This window comes from Drosophila elegans, unplaced genomic scaffold, assembly GCF_018152505.1.
Source record: "Drosophila elegans isolate 14027-0461.03 unplaced genomic scaffold, ASM1815250v1 contig_476, whole genome shotgun sequence".
Lineage (NCBI taxonomy): Eukaryota > Metazoa > Arthropoda > Insecta > Diptera > Drosophilidae > Drosophila > Drosophila elegans.
This window is the reverse complement of record NW_024545863.1, coordinates 13767105-13788032: the sequence shown is the minus strand read 5'-3', so window position 1 is coordinate 13788032 and position 20928 is coordinate 13767105. Positions and strand designations below refer to the sequence as shown.

The window sequence follows — 20928 nt, the reverse complement described above, 5'->3', positions numbered from 1 at the left end:
AACACAATGCAAAGAGAGCGAGGGACAAGACCGAAATATTTTAAAGTTTACCATGCCCCTTCCCTTTTATTATGCCCTTTTTTTGTTTGGTTTACATGCTTTGTGCAAGTCGGGGAAGTTTCATTTCCGACAGCAAGTTACCGTTAGTTAGTTGGGGATTTTCGGCAGGGTTGTCACCATCACCACAGACTCGGACTCGGAAAGAGCGGGACAGACATGTGAATATGCAAGGCCTGGCGGGGAACGTGTGTCGCCGTCTCCCTCTTTCTGTCTGGATTATTCGACTGGAGTGGGGAATTTTGTGATTTATGAGGTCAGAGACTCGTGATAATGAGCCAGGAAATTAAATCACTTTGACCGGAAGGATGTCAGGTCAAAAGGGGATAACACAATTGATTTCATATTCATAAATTCAATGAATGTTGTCAGCTTGTCAAGCGCGGGGCAAAACGGGGGCAATTGCATGCCAGTGGAAGATCTCTGGTCTGAGGATTACAAAAGTTCTCGGGGGGAAATTGCAGAACGTCATCTTGGCTTGAGAGTTTGTGGAATTTCAGCAACAAGGACAATTGTAGGGTTGACAGAGGTGTTCAATTGGTCCTGAAGTGTACATTTTAGTCTGACAATGATCAATGACATCAGTTTATCTTATGCAAAGGATTGAACCAAATTTTATGAATTAATAACACATTAAAAGAATATTCTCAAATTCATTTATATGAAACCTAAACTTAAGCCGAATTAACACACCCTTCAAACTCCTCCCTCATTCAAAAAGCCGATTCGGTGGCATATTTTTAAGAATTTGTCGAAGCATGCAATAAACCATTTGTCAGTGGACTCCACATGTTGCTCCCATCTTAGGGAGATTGTGAAATTGGGCAGGCAAAACACACATCGAACTTCACTTTAAACTAAAACTTTGCACAGAGAACATCAACAATAATCCACAATTTCGTCTTCAATTGCTTACAGAGTTTCAAAATCAAAATTGAGGAATACCAACTAGAGGATAAGGCTACTTAAGGATCAAAGAACACCAAGGAGAGGAGATTTTCTACCAAATCGAGAGACGAGGAGCAGTTTAATTTCGTCATTTTTGGCCAAGACAGCAAACAGAGGAACAGCAAAGCGGAAATCATTTTATACCTCACACAACAACTACACACTAACTAAGACTAGGCTACGCAACTGTACATTGTACTTAAGTGTTCAAAGGTTATTTAGGTGAGTATACACCACCTATGTACATGGAGAAATATCAGTGATGACAACAAGTTATTTGATAAAATTAGTTAAAAATGTGAAAATTAAGAAAGTCTTTTATGACAAACTTAGTTGATATTATTTTGTTTTCTAACTCCAAATATCAATAAAACTAATCACAGATTTTTCTTCCAGTTTACTTTGTATATAAGGAAAGTAGCTAAAAGCACGGAGACGGAGGAGCACCACAGTCACTAGCCACTAAGCAGAGTCACAGTCACGATCACGTTCACTCCAGGATCAGGGCTTGCGGCGGGATCAGCGGACGCTGAGGAAGCTGCCACGATGACGATGAGTACAAACAACTGCGAGAGCATGACCTCGTACTTCACCAACTCGTACATGGGGGCGGACATGCACCATGGCCACTACCCGGGCAACGGGGTCACCGACCTGGACGCCCAGCAGATGCACCACTACAGCCAGAACGCGAGCCACCAGGGCAACATGCCCTATCCGCGCTTCCCGCCCTACGACCGCATGCCCTACTACAACGGCCAGGGGATGGACCAGCAGCAGCAGCAGCAGCAGCAGCACCAGGTCTACTCCCGCCCGGACAGCCCCTCCAGCCAGGTGGGCGGGGTCATGCCCCAGGCGCAGACCAACGGCCAGCTGGTGGTGCCCCAGCAGCAACAGCAGCAGCAGCAGCAGCAACAGCCCACGCAGAACCAGCAGCAGCAGCAGGCGCAGCAAGCCCCGCAGCAGCAACTGCAGCAGCAGCTGCCGCAGGTGACGCAACAGGTGACACATCCGCAGCAGCAGCAGCAGCAGCCCGTCGTCTACGCCAGTTGCAAGCTGCAGGCGGCCGTCGGCGGACTGGGCATGGTGCCCGAAGGCGGTTCGCCCCCGCTGGTGGATCAGATGTCCGGACACCACATGAACGCCCAGATGACGCTGCCCCACCACATGGGACATCCGCAGGCGCAGGTGAGCTGAAGGATCTTGCCTTAACACTATTGTAGCTTTGATGGGTTTTGGTAGAAAGGCTTAGCGACTTAATCAGCTTTAAGTAAATTAGCGGAATTAAAGGGTTAACAGTATCTATAGTCGATATAACATCACTTGGCATAAAAAAAAGTAATATATGCACTAACTAATGCAACCAAATCTTTATTATTGACTTTATAAGGCACATTTTCAATTTAAAAATCGTAATTTGTATTATATTAAAAACATTCTTACACTCAGAAAAAAAGATTTTAGGAAAAATTGCATTCATTTAAGAAATTTGGGGCAATCATTGCCTTAAGAGTCGTTTTAGGTTTTAGGCTCAAATTTAAAGCAATTATTCATAAAATTAAGGAAATTGTTTCCTAAAATCAAGGAATTCGGGGTTTTGAGTATTTGATACAATTCCTTTCATATACAACACAATTTTAAAATAATTATCTTAAATAAAACCGATATCAACTTATTTAAATTAATGAAATCACACATAAATGGAAACATATAAAACCCAATTATGCCAAAAATAAATCCTAGTCCTAAGCATTTCACTCTTAACGTTAACTGGGCAATCAGACTAATATTATCATATTGTTGTCTTGTAGTTTTTCGGGTGATTAGAACTTTATGTGGTTTCCTTTGAGTTATTTATAATGTTTTCCCAAATCGATAATCGTATTTAGAGCTTCCCAACCCATATATACGCATATTTCGCCAACCACTTAACGCTTTTCCCATCTTTTTCACTCTCGCTTTTGATGCTTGCACCTGCAGTTGGGCTACACGGACGTGGGCGTTCCCGACGTGACAGAGGTAAGACCGAGTCCACATTCCGCTTGCCACCTATTTTCACAACACCTCCTCCCAAAGTTTGAACCCATCTAAAAAAAAAGAGTATTACTAATCTGTAATATTTTCCATCCCAGGTCCATCAGAACCACCACAACATGGGCATGTACCAGCAGCAGACGGGCGTTCCGCCGGTGGGGGCACCGCCCCAGGGAATGATGCACCAGGGCCAGGGTCCGCCGCAGATGCACCAGGGCCACCCAGGCCAACACACGCCCCCTTCCCAAAACCCGAACTCGCAGTCCTCGGGGATGCCGTCTCCACTGTATCCCTGGATGCGAAGTCAGTTTGGTAAGTGTCAAGGAAAGTGATCGACAATTCCACGAAACGTATTAAGTGGAATTTTTCTTCTTCTTATCGTAGTGGGTTGCAGTAGTTAGTCCCCGTTTAGAATTGATCGTAGTTCCCATTAGTAATGTAACTGTGCATACAACAGCAAGAGCTAATAGTTTTGTTAGAAATAAGTCATTCAAACTTTTACAGCGAACCTCGTATTTCCAAGCTGTGAGAAAGCAGTCCACACACCACTGCTTTCTGTGCTGTTTACTACTTTGACTGCTTGATATAAGATCGGTTATAAGATGGAGTATAAGATCGAATAGCCAGCGTTTAATCAAAGCAGTGTTCTCAAGCGGCAGACGGTTGCAATTTAAAAATCAATAATCAGTTTTATTTTTTCTCCCTGTTTTTATTTTGTATTTAAAAAAAAAAACTTTTTTTATTTAATTATTATTTTTTATTACAAACCAAATTGTAAAAATATATTTCCCAATGTTATTTTTTTACAAGAAAAAGTTTTACAAAATATTAATTTGTATACTTGACTATTTTATTTTCACGGTACCAAAAGCCTTAAATTTAAAGGCTGTAAAAGTTAAACATTAGTAGTTAAACGAATACCGCATCTTAATTTAAAAGCAAATCACACATCACATTGCCAAACTCTTTTTGCAAATATTCTTGTATTTGCTTGCACTCAGTGCACAACGTTTCGAAGACGACCTTGACACGTCCGGGTAATTTCACTTTATTGCCTTGGCCAATTGCTCGACATTAGTCGTAATCCATCTGCAAAGGGCACCTCGATACCTGACATTCGTCCAAATTTGCGAATTTCCCAAATGCTAAAATCGATGAATGCAGGCAGATGAAAGATGATGAAAGAGGTGGCGGAAGAGGTGCTCCTCGGGTTCCGCTTGTCGAGCAGATCCGAACCCAGAAGGCGGTCCTGCTGGCTAATTCAAATCGACAATAGTCCCAAAATCCTGCCAGAAAAAGGTTTGCCAAAAACCCGAGGCGTAACTAATGAGAGCTGGAAAGTAGAGCACACAGACTGCATGTGGTCCGGCTTCGGATTCAAAGGATGTTGCATAAGTGGGGATGGTGTTCGCCTGCCTTCAAGGGAATTGGGTATTGGTGTAAGGAGGCGAGTCCTTTCCAAATATAGAATTCCGCTGGCATTTCACTTTTCCCCGGAGAAAGTGAGAGCCGGCCTCAAGTGGTCGGTCCTTTTTCCTCTCAGCCAGCTGACCTGCTCCTGGGTCATTACCGAATCCAAGGAGCTCTCCCCATCCGCATCCCCCTCCCTGGATGATGTTGTGGTTTTTTTGTTTGTTGCTGACTGTATTTTTTCGCCAAAGCCAGATTGAGATGTAAAGCAGAATTGATGAGCGCCATTAGTTACACGTTATGTGCAATGGATGCCATCAATTTATTAATCTCCAGAACACGCCGAGGCTCCATTCATAGCACCACTCCGCATTGGCCACTCCGTCGTCTTAATCCCCTCCCTCCATCCCTCTACGCCTCTGCCTCTGCGGCGGTGCAAAAAAATAAGAAGAACGCGCCTTAAAAAATAAAGAGAAGGAAGGCAACTGCCACGGTGACACGAAGTTTTCCCCTCTTTTCTCTTATTATATTTTTTTGCTTCTTTTCTTTATTAAAAATGAAGCGGTCAGAGAGGATGGGGAGGGTGTGGGGTCGGGGACGGGGACGGGGACGGGGACGGGGAATTAAAGCTGGAGTTGGCCCAAAGCTCGGTCCGCATCTCCCGCGGCGGCAACTGCGGCATTCTCACTGTGCCACAACATGATCCCCGAGCTTAAGTTACGATGATTAAATGCATACGAGTTTATTTCTGCTTAGGTTTTTGCCTTGGCCCCCCCTTTGCCCCTCATCTCCAGTCTGTGTTGCATTTTGCATAGCCCATAAATAGTCTGAGACAGTGGGACAAATAATCGAAAATTGCTTGAAGGCCTTGGGATAGTTGGGACTGTATTGGGCGATTGGCACCATCAAGTTTGCTCTTAACCTAAACAGCTCAAAATGAACAGAATAGAATAATCGTAAAACAAATTATAAATACTAATTAAAGCCATTAAAGTATTATAATAGTCCCCAACACTATGTTGTGCTAATCTTCTATATTTATTACTTTCGTATTTGTAGCAAGACAACTTTTGTTTATTGATTGATATTTTGAATTTAATTAATTTTATTCTACAAATGTTCTTTAAAAAAACTATTCCATAACAATAAACTTGGATTGCAATCACTCAATGTTATTAACATATTTATTACTTTTGCATATACAGTTGTTATACATCCATTAAACCACCTTCTATATCTCAACTTGTCCACTGTAACACGATTGCAACTACTTAACGCCTGGACATTTTTCAAGCGTGCATTAGGAAACAACTAAGGCGAACAAAAAAAAGATAAAGGTGCCACAAAGGTTCCGATCGTGACTGGGCAAGGCGAGAAGAGTCTGTTCTGGGCTTTTTCGAAATAAAAAAGTATAGGAAAAACGAAACTCCGTTTCAATTAAGTTGTAACTCATGGATGGCAGTCAGCAACAATGGGCTCCGGGGCTTGGAGCCCGCTTTTGGGCCCTTCGTTCGGCTCTCATGCCATAATGTTGTTTTGATATTTACCAAGTTCAACTCGATTTCCTCCTCCATTCCCCTCTTATCTCGCTTCTATTTGATAATTTGTTGGGGAGTTGAGGAGGAAAACTTGCAGTCCAAGCCGAATCCTTTGAATGCTGCTGGCTCTTTTTGCCGTCCTCGAGTTTTGGGGTCATAAATTTAAGCGACAGTCAACAAATTTTTGCAACAAGTGTTTGCTGGTTGCCTGGCCTCCTCTGTATTTATTTACACACAGAGAACAAACATTACATAAAGTTTGTCGTTTAAACAAAGAGTAAAATATTGTGCCGAGAAATTTGAAAATAAAAACAATTACAAGACCATATTTAAGCATGTTACATGCAATTTAAATTTTTTGTGCTAGTTTAGCATATTTTTTATCACAGTTGGTCAATCAATTCAATCATATAAAATAAAAATCAGCGCTTATATTTGAAATAATATTATTTAACTTTTTTTATTTAAAGGAGCTTTAAATTTTAATTTGTAAGCATTAATGATTTAAATGACCTTTCTTCACCCATTTAAAAAAAAATAAAAGTCTTGAAAGCTAACCCAATATCAGATTTAGCTGCCCTTGTATAAATGCATTTTTTATTGCCGCTGTCAGAGCTGCTCATTCTGATTCACTCAAATTCCGTGGGAAATCTCTCGCTTACGTAAAATGGAAATATTTATGCCAGCGGAGCCAAAGCTGAGCACTTTTCAATTCTGGCCATTGCGAGTAGGAAAAGTGCACTTCATTGTGCGCATTATAAGCGACAGTTTCCACCCCTCTTCCCTTCGGAAGCTGTCAGTGGGGTTCAAGACAATGAAAAGAACTTCTCGCTGGCCAAAAAGTTGCACGTTGTCTGCTGGAAAAACTTTTGCCCTGGCTTTGGTAAAACGTTGATCCCGGCCATCATCCGTTTGGCAGTTGCCAACGGGGCGAGGCGAGGCGAGGCGAGACGAGGCGAGTGGGAAACTTTGCCATTCCTGGACTTTGTTGTCTGTTGGCGCTGCACTTAATGTCCTGGAGAGTTTTGCTTAACTTGAGGATTTGCGCGCAAACTACTTTTCGATGGCACAAGAGCGACAGTGGGGCGGTGGGTGGAAAACAACTACTTAGGCAGACGATTGACCCGGCTTAGATGTGTCCACCCAAAGTGAAATTGTGTTAACGTATTTTTTCTCTGCCTTTCTCAGGATATAAATACCCTGTACTCTAGAAAGAATTGCTTTGAAAATATTGGCTATCATTGCAAAATTAACTAGTTTGTTTATACATTTTTATAATGCTGATTAAAATTACCCGATCTTATAAACTGGGAATAATCTCTTGCATTTCAATAGGTGTGGTTCCAATTTTCAACAGTAACTTTGACCGAAAAACAGTAACTTTGACCCAAAATATTTTTTGCCAGGTATTTGATAGCTCAAATCACTTGAGCAAAGCAATTTTTCTGATTTTTTTTGCCGCTGGCAATTTAAGCGGACGGATCAAAAGATAATTTGCCAAATGCGTGAAGATTTTTTCTAAATATATACACAGATACATATATGAATAGAAAAACTCACCCCTCTGTCAGGGTCTGTCAAAAAATCAACGTGAAGCACAAAAAAATGACGCAGGAACTTTGGGGATTTCCAACTCACAAAAACACACACACACACACACACTCTGTGGTGTTGGGTGGAAAAGTTTAATAAAGCGCAGCAAATGCGATGAGGAAATTTCGCTTTTATTTCGGTTGGGTCACCCCGCCCCCTTTTCTCCACGCCCCCCGCCTTTCTGGACAGCTGAGGAGCGCAGAGTAATGGCAACAGCTCGCCAAAGGTCCTTGGGGGCCCAGCAGTCGGAGATGGGTCAGTTTTGGACATGGCAGAGGCGTTCGGGGGCCTTGTGGCTCAATCGCAGCTCTGTTTTCGGATTCCATTTTTTCCCTCATCTTCTGTTTGGGCCGCTGCTGTTTTTGTATTTTGGGATTTGGCCAACCTTTTGACAAATTACGAATATTATTCATGCAGCAATGAAGTGAGGAAGCTCTCGTCGTCCCTCTCCAAGCTTTTGGGCCTCCTGCGGTCCGCGTTTCGGCATTTGGGATGCCTTAAAAAATGTATCTGATGGCAAGATGGGAATGCAGGAGCATCCGAAACTAGTTAGGAATTATTAATTTGAGGTTATGCCAAGGTCTTGGGAAAGAAGAGCAGCTTTCCTTTTCAATTATACCAATTAAGGATAATGGTTATTTAAGCACTTTGTGTAGCGAGATAGAGATCTTCCAAGACACTTCTACATCTAAAATGTCAGGTAAAATGACTAAAATTAAACAATTAAAATTATTTAATTGAATTAATATTTTTCTAGAGTTAAAAAGAGCTTCGTTTACTGTAAAGTAAAATAAAGTTTAAAATACAAAGGAAATACAACACTAATTACGTCAATGTTTTAAATTAAATTACAATGTTTCTTCTGAAACAACATATGTTTTATTAGTTCTTTAGCAACATATCTTTGTTTAGTTAAATCTTGTGTTTAGGCATTCAGTTATTATGGCTTCAAGATGCAAAAGCACTTTTTATTTTCATATTTATTTACAAATTTTCAGTATGAAAGTTTTCTTTTGAGATGTGGTCCTTAATTTGCTTTCATTATAGTTGTCATTACCCATACCCACAAGGCTTTTCGACACCGAAGGATAACTTCCTCTTAAGTTTTCGCCCCCGCATCCTGCGCTCTCACCCCTCACCCCTCTCTCCCGCTCCCGCTGCCGCTGTCGACGTCGACGTCGTCAATGTCAGCCACATGTTTCAATGGCCGCCAGCCAGCGGCCATGGGAGAAAGCGAGATGGCGAGAGAGGTAAAGAGAAGGAGGAAAAGAGAAAGATGCTGATAGGCAGAGAGAGTGCTGAGCGGGGGCGAGACATTTTCGGCTGCTCAGGGATACTTGATATGAGCCTGACTGACTGCCGCTCTCTCGCGTCCCTCGCATAGCGTGTTTTAGTCAGCTGTCAAATATTTTGACATGGGTAGCCATGGCCACAGCGAGCATCCAAAATGGGGGACTTGAGGGCATACACTTGGAAAAACTATTACTTTGATCTTATTATTAAATCAAAAGCCTCTAAGGGCAGGAAAAAGTATATTTTGATATCAAGTAGCTGTCAACCGCCATCCATCCTATTATATGGCGAAACAATTTAAATTAAATTAATATACAATGAAAGTATAATAATAAATCTTTTATTTATATTTTATTCCTTAAACTTTAACATTTTTATTTATAAGTTTTTAAAGTCTTTATGTTCTCCTGTTTGTTAAATGTGTACCTTAAACCTTGTACTTACCTTTTTTTAATTAACATTATTTTGGTAATAATGTTTTAAGTGTAGATGGCCAAGACGGTGGTTCGAAAGGGAACCGACCGAAAGAACGAAAGAAGAGCCCGCAATAACAATCAGATGGCGCGCATAGTTTTCTTATTTTCCCACTCCTTTTTGCGTTTTGCTTTTGTTTAAGCGATAACTAAATAAAGTTTAAAGTCCCCCTCTTCGTTTCCTTAAAATGAATGCATTTATAAGCCCCAAGTCAACTCCTTGGCGATCCTTTCTGCTCTCTTTTCTCAGATTTTTGGGCTCCGTTTTTTTTTTTTGTCAACTTTTGTCGATTTTTAACCCTCTTAAGTGCTTAACAAGTCCCAAATTAAAAACGCTGTCGAGTCTCCCGAGATTATAACCAGATGAAAAAGGGCAACCAAATGAAAATAAAAAAAGGTTACAAATGATCAAATGGTCAATGGTAATATTTAATTGTTACTCTTACCTCTGAAAAAACGAAGGAAAATTCTTGGACTTAATTAAAAAAAAGAAGGGGAAAAGAGAAAAATTGTTGGCGTGGCAGTCAAAGACATCAAACCTCAAAAGGATTTGGGGTTATATTTATTCCTGCCACTTTTCGTTTCATTTTCGCTAAACTCCCCAAAGGTTGTAAAACACCAAGCTGAAAGTTTGCGACGGCAAAAATACGTCAAATATGCAAAACAATCAAATGGGTGGAAAACTTTTTGGTTAAAAAGAGCACCCACTTCAATTTGCCCCTGTCCCCCTCTTAACCCACTGTTTATTTAGCACAAAGTCATCGAATGAGTTGGCAGATTCACACCAGAACAGCACAGAGAATAAAGTGACATCAACCAGCGGTATTTGTCTGCTTTTTTTTGTACAAAATGCCACACACGAACACTCCTCAGCTGGGTGAAATATTTATCAACTTACGATTATAAATAATAATAATTTTCCAGCTTTTGTTGCGGCGGCTCGCGTTTGTCTGTAATTTCCGCAATTAAAAAAACATTTACTCGCATTTGATGTGAGCTTTTTTTTTGCTCGGTGGCTTGTACTTGTTTACGTTTCGTTTTGTTTACTGCTAAATGCATTTTTGTATTTGTTGCATGACGAGCGGCTTTTTGGCCAAGAAAACTGCAACGGCTGCGGCGACCACCCAACTGCAGCTGGGAATGGACATAGCCTTAACCTGGGGCCAGTCATCTATTTTGGAGGCTATCTGCAGTAATGTCATTTATTTTTGCCTAGAAAAAATCATTAACCAAGGGGATCACTTATTCAAAAAAAATAACTTTAATTTTAAAAAGAACAAAGAGTCTTTAAGTAAAATCTTGTCAACAGTTTTATAAACTTAGTTATAAAGCCTTAGTAGAGGAAGATTAAAGATTAATGCCAAATATGTATATGCACTATCAAGTCTAAAATTGTATTATTTGCAAGGCCTGCCCTCTAGAAATAGAAATTAAACTCGCATTTTCTCGACTTCTTCGCACGATGCTGGCCATTGTTTTAGTTCCGCTCGACGTGGCTGATGTGTGATGAAAAAGCAATCTGTGCCAATATAATAATTTATTATGGGCATTATAAAATAGAATTTTTTTCAGCTATTAAATAATGCTTTTTAATTTTTTCCTGCCTCAACGAATTCCATAAAATGTTGTTAGCAATTATTTTAATGATTTCCTTTAAACGTTAACCGACACACATACAGCCAATAGCACTAATGTAATTGTGTGTGCGGGAAGAGGGGGCTGCGGTAGGGGAAGGGGAAGAAAATGAAATAAAATCCATTATGGAGCCGGAGCAGTGTAATAAACGAGTAAAATGGTTAAAATGGTGGCCTAATCGCAATTTAATTACAATACGCTTTCATATCAAAAAGCATTAATGCCCCCGGTTCACTCGGTCCGTCAGTCAACCACTCAGCCACTTTAGATGTATGGGCGGCAGGGGGCGGGGGGAGTGGCAGCAGGGTGGGGGCGTGGCAGGGGAGAGGAGCGGAGAACGTCAGAGGTCTTGCCTTTGGTACTTCATATGTATCGCTACTCTTTTTCATATTAATTGTTTCACCTTTATTATATTTCTGTTGTTGATACCTCCACCTTGTGCTCCATCTTCCCCTGTCCTTCACTTTACTTCACGTTGCTTCTTGCCTTCAAAGCGCCATTAATGCGTTTATAATAATTTTTCAGCGCTCAATTCGAAGCTCCTGTCCAGAAAAAGGGCGCCCCAACTGATTCACGTTCGCCATAGCAATATCTAAGAAAAACAAGTATTTTTTCTTGTCTTTTTCACTTTTTTGTTTTGTTTGAGTGATGGATACATGAAATGTGCAAAGGCATCATTAAAAACAAATTTCAGAGAGCGCCCGCTCTTAAATTGCCAATGCACGCCCCTCCTGCCATATCCACTCCGTCCCCTCGAAAACTTACCCCCCTGCCAACTCTATTTTTTAAGACAGACGCCGGTCTTGTATGCACAACTTGTAGGTGTTTTCATCAATTAAAATAATTATTTATTTGCAATGCATGAGGGGCAGGCGTACAGCTTTGTGTTGTTAATTATCAGCGAAAGCTTCTGTTACGTCGAAGGGGAGTGTAAATGCAAATGAAAATGGAAATGGAAATGTGCTGAAAATGTACCAAAGGAAGAATGAGATAGTGATCAGAAGGGAACTACAAGAGTGCTTATGGGTAGACAGAAACAAATGGTGTATTTGATTAGAAAAATGAGTGATAATGACTACCTCTTTTGAAATGATTATTTTTACGATTTCAATTAGTTTAATTTCCATTCCATCAAAGTGGTTTTATCAATTCTGCGTTGCAGATTTAAACAGAAACTATCAAATACATTTTTTTGGCACATCACTCTTAAATCGTACTCCGTAGTACACCTCCCTTCTTGCTATCCATCATCTGGGGTGAAAGTCCATCCCATTTATTCCGCTCTTAATCCGCTCCTAATACTCAACTCTTTGGACTTCCCCCCGTGGATTCTTCGCGGACTGCAGACTGAAGGATGGGTCCAACTGCCGAGGGGGATGACCACGCACGCTTTTTGCCACAAATCTTTCAAGATTTTTTACCGGCACAGCGACTCGTCTAACTGATGATGATTAAATGCGAACGCCTCGGGTTATAGACATGGCATCAGCCGTGTCATTTAAAAGAAGGTAGCTGCGCTGACCACCGCTGTGCTGCTCCCCTCTCTATATAGCCACCCCCTCCTGCGGTTCTATCCGATTTGGATTCGCGCGCCTTAATGGATGCCGCACAAAATACAGAAAAAAAAAAACGAATACTTCGGGAAAAAATACATAAAAGAGCTTATGATGTAATGACCTCGAGCCAGAGATGGAAGACACAAAAAAAATACATAAAATATTAAAAAGAAAAAAATTGGACGACCAAGTTGAGCAAGACAAATGCTGAAGATGTTATTAAAAAATAGTTAAGACTGCCCACCTCGGGGACGGGTTTTGGGCGAGGGGCCTTCCACTGATTGCCGCTTGGCGTGGTTGGTCAAAAGCCACCGCAATGCCAATGCTGCTGTGGCCGCCTTCCAATTTCCGGCCGGACATTTTCCAAACCCTCAAAAAAGTACAGAAAAATACCCTCAAGAAGTGGCCGGGAAAACTCCACCCAAAAGTGGCTTCTCACGCTAGCAAACCATTTCAATTACCTACCTTTGCCTTCGCCATTGACAATTATAATATTTGCTGCTGCGTATTATATTTGACATATTTTTTCCCGACATTTTCACTATGCTCTTTTTTTTGTCATAACCGAAATTATAATTATAGTAAGTGTCATTAGGCGCCGAACTCATTTGGTTGGTTGCTTTCGAAATGGAGCGGTTTCGACCGGAGGGGGAGTTAGCCTTCGTAATTATGCCGAATTAGTTTACAGTTATACCCAGCTACCGTCCAAGGGGGAGCAATACGAAGGTGAAACTGCACTTGCCCGAATCACAGGCATGATACCGCTCCGCCTTACGGACAAAGATACGGGCAGACGGACGGACAGATGAACGGACAGACCGCATTGGGGCATAATTAGTTACCTTGTCTGCTCGCCGCTTGATGTCCATGAAATCTCCGCCGGGTTTAATCCACAAGTAAATCAAAAGGTTGGATACATAATCGAAAGTTTAATGCTCTTACCGAAAATTACGTCGCTTAAAAATAATGTACTTTCATCCGATACGTAAATAGAAGGAAAAACCTATAATTATCTCAATTATCAAATTTAAAAAGGATTTTTAAAATAATCTTGAAGACTCAGTCTTGTCTTATCGGATTTTAAAATAAATGTATTTTGTATTATAATTTGTATCTATCCAATCAAATCTATTTTAAAGAACTACAATGCTAAAAGAACTTTTAATATATCACAAAAATATTTCGTTTTTCATTTCTGAAAAGACTTTTGCTGAATTAAAAACACGTTTTAAAAATCTTGTCATTCCCAAAGTCTTTTAAACTTTGGTTTGAATTTGGTTAGAATACATTTTTGTGACAATCCGAAATATCTTATATATTAAACATTCCCATCAAAACCATTGCATTTAGTCCTCCCTGTAAGTGAAAATACCCATGAGAAGGGTATGCTTTGAAAATTAAACCCAGAGTTCCTATCGGGATGGCCGACAGAGAGGAGGGAGACCCCTTTAGCCTCTGCCCCTCGTCACAGACCTGTTGTGGACTCTGTTTTTCTCCTTTTTTTGACAAGTACAAATATCCGAATTCGGTAAGGTTGTCTTTTAATCAGCCTCAGTTTCAGAGTCTCAGCGCCTTGCTTCATGTGGTTTTGAGTTCCCTCAAACCCGCGATCCCTCGTCCGATTCTGCGGGAGAGAGAAAAGAAAAAGAACATATATACATTTTATTCCAGCTCTGGTTGTTGTATGCATTGTAGTGGACCTGTAGATATAGTAGATGTTGTTGTTGTTGATTTGGTGGCCGGTCAAGCGTTGCATTGATTTTAATTGTGAATATTGTTTTGTTTACTTGCAACCAACAGAACGCAAACGCGGAAGGCAGACGTACACCCGGTACCAGACGCTGGAGCTGGAGAAGGAGTTCCACTTCAATCGCTACTTGACCCGCCGGCGGAGGATCGAGATCGCCCACGCCCTGTGTCTCACGGAGCGCCAGATAAAGATTTGGTTCCAGAATCGGCGCATGAAGTGGAAGAAGGAGAACAAGACGAAGGGCGAGCCGGGATCCGGAGGCGAGGGCGATGAGATAACGCCACCCAACAGTCCGCAGTAGATCCGACGCACCAGTTAAATGAAATTTCTATCTAAATACAATTTACGTTAGTTCCGAGAGCGCAAATGAATTTACTTCGATCCCAGAGGACTATCTACTACCTATCCAATCCGTTGAACTTCGCGTGAACTAAACTAAACTAAACTAAACAAAGAGCAGTGCTGAGAACGCTGCCTACAACTTAGTTAATTGTTATTATTTTCTACTTATTATTTAATTGTACACGAATGGCAAGTGGAGAAAGCGAAATAAGATAAACGTAAAGGTAACGATTACGATAAAGATAAAGATAAAGATACAAGATACAAGTAAAGCGTAAAACTCAAACAAAACCAACTCATGTGACCTCAGATCTAAATAAGCTATATTTAACTATAATGCATATATATACACATAAATATATGGATAACTATACATGATACCAAGTAAAGCTAAAGGCAAGGAGTTATATATAAATAAATATATATGAAGCATATATACTATATACACGATAACATTAGTTCTACGCGTCATAAGTACTGTACGATTAACTTATATATACACCCCAGCATAAACCCTAAACCTAAAGATAAAACTAAATCAATGTTTGTAGCAGTCCTAGCGCAAAAGTATAAAATAAAAATCAATAAACATCTTCGAAAAACCAAATGGCGTCAATATCCATTGCATGTTGGTTCAAGAAACCCATAAATATTTCATAATACAGAACATGATAATAGAAAATTTTGCCCTAAGTGAATGTCGCAAATTTAGACAAAGAAATACCAAAACCACGGACAAACGTTGCTTAAAGTAAACAAAGCGTTTTACGCATACAATAAAAACAAAACTATTAACTGGCAGAAGCTTAACTATAAATAGAAAGGAATCGCAAATGATTGGCAAAACTGCAAAGTAATATATGTAAAAATTCGACGACAAATTAAACTTTTTAAATCTCAAAAATCAATTTTAAACTTGAAACCAATTTGAGAGTTTCTCAAGTTTTGGTTAAAAGAACCATTATTTCTGTATTGTCTTTTAATTTTAATTTCTTGTGCAATTTTTAGTTCTTGCGAAAATAAAATTCGAATTAGGTCGAAAAGGATATAAAGTATACCGAAATGCATAAAAATATGAATTGGCAAGTGAAGAAGAGAAATATAACTGTTAACAGAGGAAAACAATGAATATGTAAAAATTATTAATTCACACTAAGACCCTGTAAAGTAGTAAAATGAAAAGAATGCATTATTATGTGAGGATGTTGAAAATCCTCTTTGAAAGCAGAACCGAACGATTTCTATATGAATATTCGCCTAACAACTATATAAATGTATGTACGTAACTCAAACTCAATTTCCACGCCATCTGTGGAAATCCATATACCAAAGTCAAAGGAACGAAGGAGAAAGAAAAAGAAGGATGGGAAGGAAAAACTATAAAGCATCATATGTTTATATGTAGATATATATAATTAAACAAGCCTAATATAAAACATGTAACTTTATAGAGCGTTTCGTTTTGTAAATTCCCCAGAAAACCCCTTCCCTTCCCCAGCCGATTCCCAATCCCAGGTGAAAGGATTTGTGATTTGCAATAGATGAAAATAGTCAAAAGAAATGAAATAAAACTTTACGATGTATTGGCTAAAACAACCTTGAGAGCGAAATTCAACTCAATCCAGATACGTAACTTTCGGCCTCATTCTGTAAGAAACTAAATACTTAAGTTTCAATTCAGAAAAAACAAAAAAAAATTGGAAAATAAAATAAATATAGAATGTAGAAATTCACAAGAAACAAAATTCGGAAGCGTTGATATAAATATATATATATATATTTGAAACAAAACAAAAACATTAAATACACTCAAACATTTGTGCGAAATGGAAACGAAATGTGGAAGCTAAACAATTTGTTGTAAATAAAATTTAAACATTAGTGTAAACAAGATGGTGAAGAATGCAGTGGAAGTGCTGCAAAAGGCAAAGCGAAAAGCATAAAGAAAATTATAATTAAATTACAAATGAGATTTTGTTTTTATTTGTAATATTTATAATAAAAATATAGTATTTAAAAATTTACTTTGAAGTGCATTTCACTGGGATGGGTTTTTATTTGGCGAGAGATGTCCCGAGCTTCTTAAACAAGAGGTAAGCTCTTCAAAAGCACTGTTTTTATGGTCACTTAATAATTTCTTGTATTTTCAGTGACTTTTATTTACAGTGATCGCACGGAGGCAGGTTGATTATGTCAGAGGGTAAGCACCGCATTGATATAACAATTTCACGTGGAACGACTCACTGAACATTTACTCTTTTTTGCAGGCCTCGAGCGCGGACCATTTTTGAAAACGATCTTATTAATCTGACATCATAATAAGCGATTAATCAACTGGCATTAACAAAGCTCTAACCAATGACCAACGCAGACACCTGAGCCCCGGACCCGAAGACCACGATCAGCAGCTGCTCCACCCGCATAAACTGGCCTCAACTCGACTCAGCCCGATCTTCGGGCAGTCAGGAGCTCAAACAAATTGAATTCTCATTGTTCGCATAATCGCCGGCCATTTGTAATCGCGAAATTCAGTGAATGTGCTCACGATTGTGTCACAGAATCACATGAATAATTCGGGCAGAATTTCGACTTTTGAGAATTCCCAGCAGTCATCGTTGTGTTTCTGCTGGCGCAATAGATGTAAACATTCGCGCCGAGGTGTTTGCCGGAATCACAACGCATCCATAGTTGACATAAATAGCCTCAGATTTGAGCAGCTGCCAATTTGGACCCACGGATGCGAACGTGAATATTCCATTTCCATGGCCGAATCAGCGACATCGAGAGGACACATCTATTCCCACAAGATTTTCTGCCAAGTTTGAGTTCCTATTTGGTTTTCGGTCTGCTGAAGTTAATTAAAATGGTTCCCACTTGGCCCTCAAATAGAATTTTCGATATGATTTCCACCTAGCCCCCAGAATATAAAGAAAAATCTTGTAAAAGGGTACATACTTATGCTGTGAATCTCATATTCGATGGGGTGTGATAATGAGTTGAATGGCTTATTACAGAGACATTTTCGAGGGGCAGTTTTGTAATTTATACTAAATTACCCATACTTTTTGTATTAAGGTGTATGTTTGGCAAATTAAAGCTAAGAATAACATTTAGTTATTGTGTAGTTGACAACTAATGTACAATATATACATTTAAATTACAACAATAGAGACATGTACACAATCAAATAAACTATTCAATAAGTTTAAATGCTTATGCACGGCAACGATTATGATTATTAGTTATATTATAATGTGAGACGAGACAGTTAAATATATTTTAAAAAGCAAAAAATTAAAATTTCACTTATCTAAGCCCAAATGTATTTTTATTTTAATTGAAATAGAGAAAAAGCAATTCCAAATAATTCAGTAATACAGAAGATAAATTCTAGTTTTTTAGTTCTAAAGTTTTTTCGACTCCCAAAGATGTGGTTCTGAATCGATGATACTAAGTCTTCCAAGTTACCAGTAATATGCAAAACGATCAGTATTAAGTGGCAAAAAATATTCATGTAAATGTAAACAAGTGAAGTGCAACATTTGTTGATCAAAACATCTGCCTAGGGCCAATCGGAGATGGATACCAAGTCACTTGAGACATCTCACACTTTCAAATTGAGTGAGTGCGATGGAGAAACTATCAATAATCACTTCGCTGGAATTAAGACAACACTTCAAAAAAACTGAGATAAATCATTAATTACGGAAAGCAAATTGAGGACGGTTGAGAATTTGTTGGAAACAAAGCAAGATGTCAGAAATCCACTCGAGCCAATAATGAAGACAGCGAGATGCGAGCGAACAAGTGCTCGGAGACCGGGTTCACACAATCCATCAATCGATCGGCCATCGATCCATCAAGGCGATATTGAGCGGGGCACATAAATCATGTAATGAGCGAATGGTCGATAATTAGAAGTGGAAAACAAACTCCAGTTGCGTGGTTCCCTTCGCCAAATTCAATTGCGCAAAAAGACCATTACACATCCTGGCTGGCAATCAGCCAAATGAGCTCCTAATAGAATATTAACTCCCAAAAAGCGATTCGGGCAACCGCCTAACCGAATGCAGTGGTTATGCCGGGGATTTTGGAGTCGCAAATGGACCCAGCACACTCACAGATGCAAAGATACGGATACAGATGCAGAGATACCCATGCAGAGAACCCGAACAGCAGGCAGGTAAACTGGGCCCGGAGCAAACCAGTTATGGGCCCAGACCGAGTACCAAACTCAAGTCCGGTTTTGGTTCGAATTCGTAATCGATTTCGAACTGCGAAAATTCGAAGATCGCACCAATACTAATGCAGTGGTGCACCAATACATTGAACCTGCTGCTCGAAAGAGCGAGAGCGGGCACCCACACCACCAAAAGTTCGACTTCGAATTCGAGTTCGAGAACTCGCGACCCGGACCTAAGCCCGGACCCTCGAGCGGACCTGAGCAGTTCCTCCGTTTCAGCCGTGCGATGCGCATGCGACGTCGAAGGCACAGCACAGCACTCCACTCCACTCCACTCCACACCTTCATCCTAAAAGATACAGAAATAACGGTGGCATGGCCGCTACTCATGCGACGCACTATACGCACACACTTGTCGCCTCGCTCGCACTTGCACTTGCCCCATGCGCATGCGCATGCGCGTCGATTGGCTCCGCCCCCGAGTTTCGAAATACTTGACTGACTTTCAATATGGCCGCCGTTTTGACAGCTCCTATTGTTGCTGTTGTGAGAGTGTGAGTGTGAGTAGTAGTGCGGTGTATTTGTTGTAGGGGCAACCATTTGCCGGCGATCCCAGAATGTCGGTGTCCACTTGCCGTCGGTGGAGTAGAAACTTAAACCAAACAACGGAAGAAAAATGCTTAACAATATGAACATAAATAAAAACAATGCACTTTAATAAAATGTAAACATTATGCAGTGGAAATGATTTATTTATACATATGGACAACTTAGAGCTATGAAAACATTAATTAATAAGAAATACGGCTTATAACAAAAACATTATTTTAAATTATTAGGCTTGTTTGACAAATCTACTTTTTTTTTAAAATCATAATTAATTGGGAAACTGCTTGGAATAATAGCTTAAATATTAATAAGTCATTTTTATTTTAATACGTTTTTGGATTAGCCATGTTTAACTTTACCAATGTTTAAACTAGCTTTTTCTTTTTTTTGATTCCCAGTTCCAGACAAAAACTTTTCGTATTTTTTGTAATTTATTTTTTTTTTTATTTTAATTTATCCCCTTTTTTTATACATTTATAAAACTCAACAATGAAAAAAATTGCTGAAATAGCAGGGTTCCTTGTTGTAGAAGTTAATCCACAATTTATAAACTCAAAATGAATTACAAAACACCTCAGCCTTATTCGAAACAGAACTATTTAAAATTTCCATTTCAGTCCTCTTAATAAAAAACAAACCTCTTTTGAATAAAAATAAATCAGATTGAGCATTCTATTTCGATTAGCGCCACAAGCTGTTGAGTTCATAAAAAGCTCACCGCCCACAACGGGGTGTATACATTTCCCTATACGACTCAATCTTTTCTTGCGATATGGCTGGCCATTAAAATTAAGTAATTTGAAGACAAGGCAGGGAAATGTTGTCACAACATTCCAGTAATTACCCGTAATGCCGAAAGAACACAACAATCCCGACTGCGACCAGGAACGACGTCGCTAATGATCGAATCATTTCGGATAATGGCCCGAACGGAGAAGCAGGGAACTGTATCTGTAACTGTATCTGGAACTGTTGGCCATAAGAAAGGCCAGCGACAAAAAGCCAGAGAACGAGATACTCGACTCACCAGAAGTCAAACTGAAAATTGAGCTGCAGATGTAAGTAAATCAAATAAAATCACGTGTCATTTGTCTCTGCGACTCATTGAAAGATAAGATTTTCGGCAGCAGGAAGGTTCGCGTGGGTTAGGCAGAGCACCGGAATTAGATACATTTACGGAAGCAGGAAGTCGGTGCTGGTCAAATGCACAAAAATGAAGTGCGAACCCATTAATCAAGGCTTTACTAAATTTAATATGCGGTTAAAAGTGCTAATGACGCTGGTCGGACAATCGTTTAAGCCTCATCCCAGAGTACAACCCTTCGTGTCCGCCCCCGCACACAATCACCCACACAAGCACACTGCGAGGAGCGGGACAGGAGCGGACTGAACGGATTGGAACCAAACCGAACCGAACCGAACAGACGGCGGAGAGCAGGGCAGTACATAAAGTTTAATGAGGAACCACTTAACACTTTCAGAGCTTTTTACGTTTTGCTGTCATTAG

At 39.9% G+C, this 20928-nt stretch overlaps 1 protein-coding gene across 4 annotated transcripts; it reads left to right on the top strand.

The window, feature by feature from the left end:
- The first annotated feature begins 1550 nt into the window (after positions 1-1550).
- Positions 1551-15236, top strand: LOC108148253 (homeotic protein antennapedia). Of its 4 annotated transcripts, none has more exons than XM_017275172.2 (4): positions 1551-2193; positions 2986-3024; positions 3138-3351; positions 14338-15236. In XM_017275172.2, exons 1-4 carry the CDS (start codon positions 1552-1554, stop codon positions 14586-14588), a joined length of 1146 nt encoding a protein of 381 aa, XP_017130661.1. In that variant the 5' UTR covers position 1551; the 3' UTR covers positions 14589-15236. The 4 variants fall into 4 exon arrangements, with proteins under 4 accessions (XP_017130661.1, XP_017130660.1, XP_017130663.1 ...); XM_017275171.2 differs by having other exon boundaries at positions 3138-3363; XM_017275174.2 differs by lacking the exon at positions 2986-3024.
- Positions 15237-20928: the final 5692 nt, after the last annotated feature.